This window comes from Rhinoderma darwinii, chromosome 5 (assembly GCF_050947455.1).
Source record: "Rhinoderma darwinii isolate aRhiDar2 chromosome 5, aRhiDar2.hap1, whole genome shotgun sequence".
NCBI classification, from domain to species: domain Eukaryota; kingdom Metazoa; phylum Chordata; class Amphibia; order Anura; family Rhinodermatidae; genus Rhinoderma; species Rhinoderma darwinii.
The window spans coordinates 291,465,500-291,479,194 of record NC_134691.1 but is presented as its reverse complement, the minus strand read 5'-3'; the positions used below and the strand labels follow the sequence as shown (position 1 = coordinate 291,479,194).

The 13,695-nt window shown below is 39.2% G+C and overlaps 1 protein-coding gene across 1 annotated transcript in view; it reads left to right on the top strand.

The window, feature by feature from the left end:
* NPY (neuropeptide Y) overlaps positions 1-12,623 on the top strand; it is a 30,419-nt gene extending 17,796 nt beyond the window's left edge. The window contains exon 4 of the mRNA XM_075827280.1: positions 7,839-12,623. Coding sequence (XP_075683395.1) covers positions 7,839-7,863 — 25 coding nt within the window. The 3' untranslated portion in view covers positions 7,864-12,623. The remainder of the gene's footprint in view (positions 1-7,838) is intronic.
* The last annotated feature ends 1,072 nt before the right edge of the window (positions 12,624-13,695 follow it).

The following is a 13,695-nucleotide window of genomic DNA, read 5'->3' as shown; positions in this document are numbered from 1 at the left end:
TCTATGTTCTAACTGTCGATGCCCCGTACAGTTAGCACATATATAGACGTTTGCAGCATGCATCAGGGTTTAATGAGTGCAAAAGCTGCTTCAGCGTGAGCAGCTCTGCACTAATCTATGTGTCGGCTCTCTTTACAAGTACCGACACCTCTTTGACTTAGTTGCATAAAACAAACTTGTTTTTTTAAATGAAACAATAGTTACAAGTGCAGCACTGCTCACAATGAAGCAGTCTGCACTATTCCCTCTCCTCCGTTTGTTTCAGCACCTCCCCCCTCCTTCTCCCTCCGTTGGCTTCTGCCCAGACATAACGGAGCCAGTGTGCTCATTATCTGGGCAGATAAGGTACTGAACGTTTTGTTTTAACTCATTAGTCTTCTTCTCTCTCCTGGAGAGTGAAGAAGGCTAACTGTTAAAGAGCTGCAAAAGTGTGTATATATAAGGGTTAAATGCTAAGATATAAGTTGGTCAAAACATAGTTTTGCTTAGATAATTCATTAATTGACTTTTATGTTTACTTACCTACAGTATGTACTTACTTTTTGCAAAGTAAAGTTGATATGATCAAAGTTAATTACATTTCAATGTCTCTGTCCTCATTATTCTTTGATTGCATTCCTGTCCAAGATCTGTTGCTGGATATGTGTAATTTCAGCATCATTCTTATTCGGAAATTGCTAATACAGTGATATTTCTTTAACACCTTAGTACATAATCACGTACATGCACGGCATGGAAAGGCAATGACAATCGGGCTCCCCCTGCAACGGCTAGGATTGGAGAAACCTCCAATCCTGGCCATTTAACCACTAAATGCGGCGGTCAATAGCGACTATGGCACTTAAGTGGTTTGATAGGGGGGGGAGGTTCCCTCTATCACCGATCGGCGACCCGCAAATATGATCGCCGACGGGTTGCCATGGCAGCCGTGGCTAACAAAGGCTCCCAGGCCTGCTCTGGCTATATGCCTATTAGGCCGTGCCAGAGGCATGGCCTAATAGATTGTCTGTCAGTTTTACACTGACAGGCAATAATGCCTTGGTATACTAAGATTGCATTGTAAAGTCCTCTACAGGGACTAAAAAAAAAAAAATTAAAACAGTTAAATAAAGTTTATTAAAAATTACAGTAATAATGTATAATTTTTTACATAAAAAGTGGTTTTATTTACTAGAAATGTAAAAAAAATACACGTCTGGTATCGCCGCAATCATAACGACCCGAACAATAAACACATTAATTAAACCGCCGGATGAACGCCCTACAAAAAAACTACGGCAAAAATGCTTTTTTTCCCATTCCCCCCCCCCAAAAAATAATAAAAGTTAATCAATAAGTCCAATATATTTCAAAATTAGTGCCCATAAAAACATTATCTCACCCCGCAAAACTAGCCAACATATGGCTACGTCGACAGAAAAATAGAAAAGTTACGGCTTTTGGAAAGCGGCGACGCAACAACAAATACTTTTTGTTTAAGGGCTTGTCCACATACAACGGAATTGCTGCAGAAAATTTCTGCAGCAATTCCGTTGAAAAACACTGACGTCCTGCTGCGGCAAGAACGCACCATTTCCTGTGGTTTTACTGCAGAAAATAGTGCGTATTTTGCTGCATTTTTCACAATGTTAGGAGATGGATACATATTCTCTAAAAAACACAGCAATTCTGGCTGCTTTCCGCAGCAGGAATTGACATGCTGCGATCCCAAAAATACGTACCGCAGGTCAATTTCTGCTCAGAATATCTATGCAGCATGTGGATGAAATTTGTTAAATCTCATCCAGTATACTGCTACTGTAATTCTGCGTTTTTTCCGTCTGAAATTCTGGCCCAAAAAAACGCGGCAATTCTGCAGCGTGTAGACGAGCCCTAAAAGTGTTTTTAGTTGTGCAAAACTAGTAAAACATAAAATAACTATTCATATTTGGAATCGCTGTAATCGTATTGACCCATACATAAATAAAGCTAACATGTTATTTACACCGCATAGTGAACGGCGTTAATTTGAAATGCAAAAACTATACTGGAATAGAAGTTTGTTTTTTTATTCCTTCCCAAAAAAAGTTAATAAAAGTTAATCAATATAATATATGTATCCAAAAATAGTGCAATTGAAAAATACAACTCGTCCTGCAAAAAACAATGGCTATGTCGACGTAAAAATAAAAAGTTATGACTCTTGGAAGGCAGGGAGGAAAAAACTAAAAAGAATGCTTGGTCATTAAGGCCAAAATAGGCCTGGTCCTTAAGGGGTTAATTGAGCTTTCAATAACCTATGAATTCGAATAATCTGTCACTGCATAATGATCTTGAATGTCACAAAACAATAATACTGTAATGACGGGGTAGGGAGACAGACAGGTGAGTCCTAATCTACCCGCCACTCAGTCCCTGCCTACTTGCGACAGCGACGGCATACAACTGGGCGACGGTCCCTACGCTCAATATGTGTACGACAGACAAACAGACAAGGGTACACAGAAGCTAAGGGAAATGGGGCAGTTGCCCACGGCAACACCGTGAGCAACAGGCGTACTGAACGAGCCGAGTCAAACCAGGAGTGTACGAGGTACCAAACGCAGAGCAGGAGCGTAGTCAGTAAAGCCAGGGTAAAAATTAAGCAAGGTCAATAATAATAGCAGGAGCAGCAGAGCCAGGAAACAGGAAAGAATCACAGGCAAAGACAAGCAGGAAATGAAGGTATAAATAGACCGAGGGCGGGAGCTAGAACCGTCTGGCCAGGCTGTGAAAGGACCTGTGGGTGACGTCACGCTGTGTCTGCAGTGAAAGAAGCTGGCTGGGAATGATGATGTCACCCACAGGTCCTTCAACCTTGGCGTCGGAAGAGAGAAGACACCACAGCTCCAGGCGTACAGTTGAATTTGCAGCAGCATCACCATGTGCAGGTAAGCATAGGAAAATCCCTAGAGACGAGCATATTAACCTTTTGGACGCCTTTCAGCCGATGTATCTTCTTTGTCCGACGACAAGGTTGAAGGACCTGTGGGTGACGTCACGCTGTGTGTCTTTAATGAAAGAAGCTGGGTGGGAACGATGAGAAGTGTATGATGCTGATTTGTCAGCATCATACACTTCTATTCACAACGCCCAGTTGGTAAAAACACAATACACTCCCAGTTTGAAATACACGAGAAAACACGCCCAGTTGTCCATTGAAAAGCTCATTTGCATAAATATAAAATTGCTCATAACTTGGGCAAAAATGATCGTTTTTAAAAATAAAAAAAACTTTGCTGTTATCTACATTGCAGCGCCCATCACATTCAATAGGAGATAGGGATTTGATAATCTGGTGACAGAGCCTCTTTAAGTCTGTCCGATTGCGCCTAACATAATTATTTCTTCTGTGTATTCTGTAGGTCTGACCAGCCTAAAGGTCCTCTTACACCAGCCAGCTAGTTAATTGATGCTCCTTTGCTCCTGTTACAAGGAGTTATGTATGGGGACGAGCGCTCGTTACTCCGATCGCTCATCCCCATACATTTTTACATTGAGATGTGCTGCCGACAACGATATTTTAGTTTTTTAAAACAATACGATCAGCAGATGAACGAGCGTTTGAACGATAATTGGCCCGTATAAAAGGACCTTAACGCTAGTGCTGCACCTGAGAATATATTGTAAGGGTATGTTCACACGGAGTGTTTTCAGCCGTTTTTCGGGCTGTAAATGTCCCGAAAAACGGCTGAAAAATCGGAAGCAGAATGCCTCCAAACATTTGCCCATTGATTTCAATTGGAAAAACTGTGTTCTGTTCTGACGGGCCGTTCTTCCGACGGAATCAATAGCGCAGTCGACTGCGCTATTGATTCCGTCCTTAAAACGGAAACCTGCCAGAATGGTGACGAACGTAAACCATTAGCAATGTTTCCATCACCATTGATATCAATGGTGACTGAAACGGAAGCTGTGGTTTTAGTTTGACTTTCCGTTGCGGGGTTCACCCGACGGAAACCTCCGACGGAACCCCGGAACGGAAAGCCAACGCTGATGTGAACAGGCCCTAACACGTTTAATGTCAAATTAAAGGCTATGTAAACCTTTGATGGGCCTTTTTTTTAAATAAACGGGTCAGTCAGTTTGTTTGGTGTAGCTTTATACTCTTTATTAAAAATTATTTTTACTTTTTTAGATGCAGCTGCTCTGTATTCTGTATACAGAGCAGCTGTATGTAGCGCTAAATCCTGCTCCCATCAGGTCCGTGGGACTGACATGTTCAGTGTCATTGGCCCGCAGGATTCACCTGTAATCTATCACATCTAAGTTCATAACTAAGATGTGCTAAATTACAGGTGGATCCTGCGTGTCAGGACTAATTAAAAAGTTACACCAAACACACAATGACTGACCCTGTTTTACAAATAACAAAAAATGTCCCTGAAAGGTGTACATAGTCTTTAAAGTTTGCCACATCTGTAGGTTCACATTTGAATATCATTTGACCGTTTACGGATAGATCCACCCTACATAAAAAGTTTGTACAAACACTGCATTTGCATATCTTGCAGTGATCCTGATTTACAGACTGCATTTAAGCCTACTGCTTCATATTTCTGTTGTTGCTAAATGAAACAGTCAACAGTTTGTCGACAAGCACTCCCATAAATTTATAACAGCTTCTCTGAGCATCTATAATGCAATAGTCTTTGCATCAATGCGTTTCTAGGAAGTCAGTCTTTCCTGCATCGGATTACTGCACAGTGCCTGGTATAAAAGGTACACATGCCAGAATTCAAATCACCAGAGTAAGAACTGTACACACACTGGTAAAACAAGAAAATAGATTTAAGCCCAGCAGCCATCAGACTTGTGATTTCAGCTCTGGACTACACGGCAGACTGGATTTCAGAAATAGTTTGAGAGACTATAAAAGTAATGCACAACTCGGATGGTTTGGTGTAAGTCGAGTATCCAGTGCTCCACAAAACAAGCAGACAGACATATAAATGTTAGTAAAACAGCTTTAATGTACCATATATAAATACTGTAAAATAATGCTCAAATGTCCGCCTTTGCTTTAAGTGGTGGTTATTGGGAGTTTCATCTTCAGCAAACGTAATCTTGTTGAGAATGTACTTAGATTCAAGGCATAAGTTTGGGCCTCGTAACACAGAGTTTGAATCTAACACAGAGTACCCTAACGGGTCATTTATCATATTATGTCTACTTGCAGGAGCTGCATATTTAGAGCCAAGTATGAGATTTAATCCCATTTTTAACGATAAGGAAGGCCTTTCCCAAAGGATCTCCCAGGACAGGATCCAATCCCAAACTTGGCTTGAAATAATGCACCAATACAGAGCCATAACACAGTCATAATACACCATGTGCATGAGCCGTAATACCAGAAAATAATATTGGTTGAAGTATTAAAAGCTGTGCTGATATCTCAAATTTATTTATATAGATATAGGAACAGCAACCCTCTCTGCATAGCTCGCGGATGGATAGCTCCTTCCCAATCAATTCATCAAGTAATAAGTAGGGTAGACAACAGCATCTCCATAGAAAACAATTATTTTTTTATTCATGCCAAAAAACAGTTCATACAAAAATGGCAACCTTTCGGCTCCAAACAATTGAACCTTCCTTAAGCCTGAAGGGCTCACTTGTTTGGAGCCGAAACTCCACCGTTTTTGTATGCACTGTTTTTTGCATGAATACATTATATCAATTTCCTATGGAGATGCTGTCGTCTAGCCTATATTTTACTTGATCCCCAATTGTTTGTCATTATTTTTTCTAATGTGGAATGAAGTATAACTTGTATATGAAATTTCAGATTTTGTCCTTCCTCATGGAGGCATGATCAGAATTTAGAATGTTAGAAAATATGTTTCATTTACAATAAAAAATATTCTGACTTTTCCAATACTCCACATTCTTCTATAATATAATAACTTTAGCTTACAATATGTGTCTTTAATTTGGTCCAAAGTAGGTCGTACCATGCATAGAGAGCTCACAATATCCACAGCTTTATTATGCTAATATAAGTTATTTGTACATTCAGAGTTTATGGTTATGCACGCAGCTGTAACACAGTTTGGTGGCTCCATGGTCACCAATACTACTATCTGATTTGCATCATTATCATCCCTTGTATGATGCTAATTGGCTTTACACTGAAACAAACATAAGGTCAATAATTAATGTGTAAAGTGATAACCCCTGAACTAATGACTGAATTAATTACTGAGGCCAAGTTCACACTTTGGGCTGATAGCAGCCTACATAAATTCTCCAATATATTACTATGCATAGGCATTATATACAGAATTACGATATAAAAATATTCCAATACATAGTAGGTTTAAAAAAGATTAAAAGTAAGAATTTTTTCAATAAAATTATTTATTATATCTAAAGGCCGTCAAAAAATAAAACAAACCCATCTTTGAAATACAATTTATTAAATAAACATCGTCAAACAGTAAATAACATATACATAATTGGTATCCCCATAACCATAACAAAAGTTAGGGCTCAGTTCACACCTGTGTCACGCCTTCCTTTTATGACAGGTTTTTGACAGTAATGACAGATCTGTTTTCAAACAAATACTAACAAATCCTGACAGTTAAGTCCCTATTACACCTGCCGATATTGGCCGATGCAGCGAATGCCAATCAACGAGACAGCTCATCGATCGGCGCTCGTTTGCTCCTGTCACAAGGAGCAATATATGGGGGACGAGCGGTCGTTACTCCAATCGCTTATCCCCATACATTATTATAATGACGGCAGCACGTCTCCCTGTTTACACAGGGAGACGTGCTGCCGACAATGATATTTCACTTTTATAAAATGATACGATCAGCAGATGAACGAGCATTTACACAGGGCAATTCTTGTCAACAAGTGCTCTATGAACGATCGTTTGCCCGATAATTGCTCAGTGTAAAACCCCCTTTACTGCTAGAGTTCATTTCAGAAAGCTTAATTTACCATTTCAAAAGTTTTGAAATGTAAGTATCTCTGATCAATAAATCGGATGTCAAATCTGAGACAAAAGTCAAGTTCCCACAAATATCTGTAGCATGCAATTTGAAGATGTAGAAGATGTATTTAAGATAAAAGCTTTCAAAATGATAGAGGGTTAATGCAATGCTTATTGTACATAGACCCATTGGTCTAATACGTAATGCTAATAATGGGATCAATCTAACATTAAAGGGAACCTGTCACCAGCATTTCACCTATTAAACCAGCAATACCAGGTGGTAGTGGGTGAAAAATAATTTCTATATAACCTATAATTGTCTTCTTAGTCGGCTCTGTAGCTTTAGTATTCAGTTTTTTAGTGTTCCCACATCGTATGCTAATGAGCAGAAAAGAGTCATATCTTCGTTTGAAAAGAGTCAAATCTTCATTTGAAAAGAGTCATATCTTCATTCCTCAAGTCTTTCCGGGCTTACCCCGCCTCCTTACTTTTGATTGACAGCTCCTCGCCTTCCCCCAGCACACAAAATACCGCGCTTGTGCATTGATGTCCTCTTCTGGTGTGTGCTCACAAAGGGACACCGGATTATTACGATAAAAGGCGCAAAATGTTTGCAGACCGTTATTTACAGTCGGAGGAGGAGTTTAGAAGAGGGGATAAAGGCAATGAACTTTTGATAGCAGCGGCCAGTGAGGGATAAGTAAAGTTCAATAGGTGAAATTCTGGTGACAGGTTTCCTTTAAGCGTTTTACAAAGATTTGGACGATTTCTAACTTCACACCCATACACCCTGTGTATTGAATTCCAATACTATAAAATTTAATTATTAATTGTTAATTTTAATTGTTAATATTGTTACTGTATGTTTCAGGTTTGAAGACCCTCCTATGTGGTGATGAAAATGGAATCGCATCTTCAATCTTTTTCAAAGTTTTTGATTCATTCTTCATTGCTGTATGACAAATCAGACTTTTATCAACCCTCCAAAAAATAAGACCAATGCATGCAGACATTTGCAGAATTCTGTAGAATTGTTTTATTCTTCCACTACATTTGTATAAAGATATCTATTGTTGAAATAAATAATTTGTGCTTTGAAAGTGCAACAAAGAAATGAGAAAGACGTATCTCGTATGGGCTGATGCAGAGAACGTACATCAGAGGGATGTGCAATTTGCTGTAACACTTCTGGCAGTGAAAAGGTTAAAAAAAAATCTACAGATGTGATCAAATATCATTCATTTCAGTCCACTTATGTAACATCAATGACTGGATCTCCTCCATCATGTGTATCTTTTCTGTGGAAAAAGTAAGATACTGTATGTTAATGGTAATTATGTCAAACAATTTAGCAAAATAAAAACCTTTAAAACCCTTTTCAAAAACAGCCTTAAAATAAAGTGTTTATTACTTGTAAAGTCTTTGGGGCTGAGATTAGGCTTCAAATTCACCAACATTTTGTTTACAATTGTTTTATTTTTCCCTGATATTTGTCCTTGAAATTTCATACAAAATATCGCTCTTTACTCCAGATTTAAAAATGTAATCCATCTGTCAAAATATATCTGGTAATAATATGCTCAAGTGGATGTTCCATCTAGACAACTCCTTCTCCAAAGGACCTGCTGGTTATCAGTTGATCTTTGTGGGTCTGGCAGCCAAAGCTACGAGCAGTTGGTGCTACTGGAGAATATGGCATTACATGGCCACGCTGAGCACTCCAGATAGAAACCATTCCCTGCTCTGGCTAATAGGGGGCGGGTGGTCCCCAGCTGGGTATGTGAGGGTAATGGTACAACCACTTTTAAGCTGAAGTCCACTTGTACATTGAGACATGTCGAAGAAGTCATCGATAGGGGGCTATAATCTGGGATTGTTATCAGTTAATAAAAATATGTATAATTGAAGAAGAAGAGCCTGCAGCTTACACACTGAGAGGGTGAGCAGGAGAGGAGAGAGCTCAACGCTGTATGTAAGCAGTGCTGTATGCAGGTACTCTCTTCATCTAAGCAAACTGCTGGCTCTCCTGTGTTTCTTACTGTGAGTCTCCCTCCGCACTACAAGATGTTTCTGAATAAAATCTTCTTCTTTACTGACAAACAGAGAAAGTATTTTCTATTGGCTGGCGGCAGTTAGAGAGTGGAACTGAGCATGTGTGTCCTCCCTCATTCCGCTCAGTAGGAGGATGTGCACATTACTATACAGATTGAACACCAGGGGGCACCATTATAATGAAGTGAAGGGAATATCTCACAACTGGAGCAATATTTTGATGCTGAATTATATTGCAATAACATTTAATACTGGGACAATTCCTTTAAGTGCAATGACAGCTGTAAAAATCCATATGCAGTGATCTTTCCCAAATGGCAACTGCAGGAAGACAAATTTTTATTATGCTACACTATGGGTTTGTCGTGAGGACCAGGGTTTTTGACGTTCTTATTATAAAAATTCTATTCTTTAAATTTAAATTAGAGACAAACTTTTCTGCCCAAGACCATTACTAACCCCTGCATCACCCTAAACAATATAATAATATTTTATAATAATATATTTTCAAAAAAAAGATATAACCACTAAAGCACCATAGACCCCCAGGGATATTAGATATTATCCCATAAACACCATGTATAATGTATATCAATATTCACGCCTTCTTCACCTTAGACTACCAGAGGCTAGGTATTAACTGCTAAACCACTCTAGAACACCAGAGGTATGACAGGAATGTGATCACTAACACCGAAACCACCCTATGTAAAACTATATGATGTGAATTATGTAGAAAGTTGACAAAGTACAAATAATTTGAGGAATTGTGCCGCCTCTGTTGGGGGCACTAACACATTTGGAACCCCCCCCCCCCCTTAAAAAATCCTGCATTTGCCCCTGATATTTCTAATATATTCAGTGGTTCCTCACAATGCCCTCAGGTTATAATAGTTTTTAATTTACAATGATACCCTGGTGAAAACCACATTCAACTTAAAATGCCTTAGTGGCGATCTGTGGGGCAAACGATTGGCTGGAAATCTAATTAGTCAATGTGAAAATTTAATTGGCAAACCACCAGTGAAGTAGAGCCAATCAGTGGGTGCTGTAAAACTGAAGTGCATGATTTGATTGGCTGTCCAGTAACATCTCTCTGCAGTACTATAAGTATTACTTTGTGTGTACTATGGAGGATCTTGAGAAGTTCCTGCATAAAAAGTTATTCACCAGTTCCAGAAGCTCTTTCTATCTTTATATTTAAGGACTTTATCTGTTTTAGTTATTCTCTATTTTTTCTTTAATCTTATTTTCCGTTAATCTGCTTTCAATTTCTTTGATCTGCCTTCCGGCAATCTGTCAAACACAATATCAAATTACTTTTAGCCTGGTTCAATAGTGGAAGAAAACTCCCTATTCACTCAGCACTGATGTCTTATAGATACATTTATTTATCAAATTAGGACCAACTAACATATAATCATTTATATGATCAAAATACATAAAGATTATTACGTTTATTAATAATAATAATAATAATAATAATAATAAAATAGGAAGAAAAAGAATAAAAATAAAAGTAATTAAAAATGTTTATCTTACGTTTTTTAAAGTATTTTTTTACAAAGAAGAAAATAAATAGTTGCATATAAATGAGATTGCTTGACTTTTGCTTGAATGGGTTCTCGTATGTCTGTACTTGATAGGATATGGCAACCAGTTTGAGAGAAAAGGGGATTGGTCTACGTTAAGCTAATGATCGTAAAAACTCAAATATGCACTGGTACAGTCGTCTTTAGAACTACTGTTATTTTCAGTTCAATAAAAAAAAAATTGTCCCAACATTAATCCCCATCATCTGTGAAGTAAATGTAAATTTCCTGTAGTACATTGGTGAGTTGCTAAGTAGAGATGAGCGAATCGACTCTAAAAGCATAGAACTGAATGGCAGCCAACCAGCCCACCAACAACCAGCCCATCTGGCATTTGCCAAACCTGCCAGGTGGCCAGTTTTGCCCTGCATACAGCCAACAGCCGGAATCGAGGGGGTTCAGCTCGTGAGCCAGCTCCCTACTCTGCCCTACTGATTATGACGTACAGTTATGTCATGTGTCAGTAAGGGATTAATATATTCAGGCATACTTTGTTCCAATGGTTACAGCAAATTGTCCAGCCAGCCATTATGTACATGTACTTCCATATTATCCATGATGTCTTAGAAAAAACATTTGCCTTCTTTGTATGCAATTAGCCCAAGCTGTGTAAATCAACTTGGTGTATCTTTACAACGCACGTGTGGATCTAGAAATCATGAACACTCACAATGCTCAACTACATTTAACGGATCACTAAAACAAAATGTTAATTCCAACTAGGAAGGCCCTGCACATGAAGTCCATCAAACCCACGTCATCCAACAACAGTGAGGAAAAGAGTCACTAATCCCTAAAACATCTATGGATAATTTAACATCCAGTTAAACATTCCAGAAATATTCCAAAGAATAAGGGTACATACCCACGTAGCGACAGCCACTCATGGCCAAAGCCTGTCTAACTTGTAGAGGCCAATGACTGCACGATTTTGGCCGGTATTAATATTGTGTGGCCAAGTGAGTGGAGTTTCGGCCGCATGTTGCCGCCACTGCATTGGACGGTACCCTTAGGCCTCATTCACACTTCTGTATTTCTCATCTGTATTAATTCCGTTTTTTTTACATTTAAATGGTTTTATTCACATTTCCGTTTTTTTTTAGATGCGTTTTTATGCAAATTACTTGTTTTTTTCAAGGCGCATCATGTTCCAACGAATCCCTATTTGTACCGTTTTTAGCCCATGGGATGAATTTAAATATGCATGTTCTTTTTTTGCATAGTTCAGATGCACGTATTTGTTCCGTTTTTTTGCATCCGTGTTTCAGCAAATAGCAAAATAATTGTTAATACTTTAACAAATAACTGAACAAATATAGATTAAAATTGATACCTTATAACAAAATACAAAACAAAAACGAGTACATTATGGAAAAAAAATTGAACAAATTGCAAAAAAATAATCCACATTGCGCATTTTTATTTGCATCTTACTTTCACACAGCAGTATTTTGCATCAGTATTTGTAAGACAAAATGAGGAGTGGGTCAAAAATACAGGAGATGTACAAATCTTTCCATTACACATTTTCTTTGTGTAGGTTTCATTCCTGGTTTTGACTACCAAATATTGATGCAAAATACTGAGCAAAATAATTCCATGTGAAAGAGGCCTTAGCCTCAGCAACAGGTCCTGAGTTCTTCACATGCAGTCCTCTCTCTTAGGACACTGCTGTTAGATTGGATTTGCCGAGCGGGGCGTGAGCTGCCAGTTGAGATTGCCAGGTAGGGCACAAGCTACTAAGTGACAGATCCACCAAAAAGACTTTGTATTGGTAGGCTTCATGGTGTATCGCCAGCTCAGCACTTCATATGAGAACAAAGATCCCCTACACCACAAGTTTATCTTCAGACTGAGCCATTAGCCAATGCAATGTTCCGTTCTCACCAGTTAAATCAGAAACTACCAAGTATAGAGACTATTTATTAGTGAAACCGTCAAGCTTTTGTACCAGATATTGTAACCGTGAAGATTGTGCCTCTGTTGGAATTAAAGTTCTGTTCAGTATCTTATACCTGTGTCGTCTGAAGTTCTTGCAGTGCAATTTCCTCTGCGGGACAGTAACCATCCTAAACCGCCTCCCACCTGTTACATTTTGGCGTAGTTGGCAGGATCAGTTTAGGCAAATCGGCGGCTGATGTAACCAGTCTAAATGAGATGGAAAACTCCTATGCTCAGACAGGCTACTGGACTAAATGGCAGCCTTCTCCACTACAGAGTCCAACTTGGGAACAAGACTATACAGCGTCACCAGCAGCTTGAGCTAAGATTCCACCCGTGCAGGGCACTACTGCTGCTTCAGAGGGAGTGAGACATTCACAGGTTTTATATTGCAACTAAAAAGAAAAAATGACTGCAGAAAAAGGTGACCGTATCTCAGTTGAGTGCACCTTGAGTGTACAGCCGAAGCCAGACGTCTAGGTGCACTCTTTTATTCAGACTCCTTCCAAATTACCTAAGTCATTTTCCTATGCTGTGGCACAAAGCTGCTGAGGAGGTGCCGAGGACGGCATCTGTTAAAATTGTAGGGTGTGCCCCGAACCCACTTATGTATATATGTTAAGCACCTAATGTTACGTTATGTATTGCAACTGTATTTGTATTAGGAGAAAAGGTTATTTTCCATAAAGCATTATATATTTTGTACAGACGGGACACTGTGAAGGCAGATTAGCATCAGAGGTCAGTTGTGGCGTGCGGCCCCTTTAAAATAAATGGGAAGAGCCTAGTCTTTAAAAAAAAAAATTTTTATTTTGATAGTGATAGTTGGTGAGTGATGGAGGAGAGAGACAGAAAGACTGATGTGTGTGGAATAAGCAGGAGAGGGAGAGAGAAGTCAGTATAAAGTGGGTGGATTTGCAGAGCGGGGCATGAGCCTCTGTTGGGTAGCCGGGCCGGGCGAGAGATGCCAGATTGGATTTGCCGAGCGGGGCATGAGCCGCTAAATTGAATAGCTGGGCAGACTGAGAGCTGCCAGTTGAGATTGCCAGGTAGGACGCAAGCTACCAAGTGACTGATCCACCAAAAAGACTTTGTATTGCTAGGCTGAATGGCGTATCGCCAGCTCAGCACTTCATATGAGAA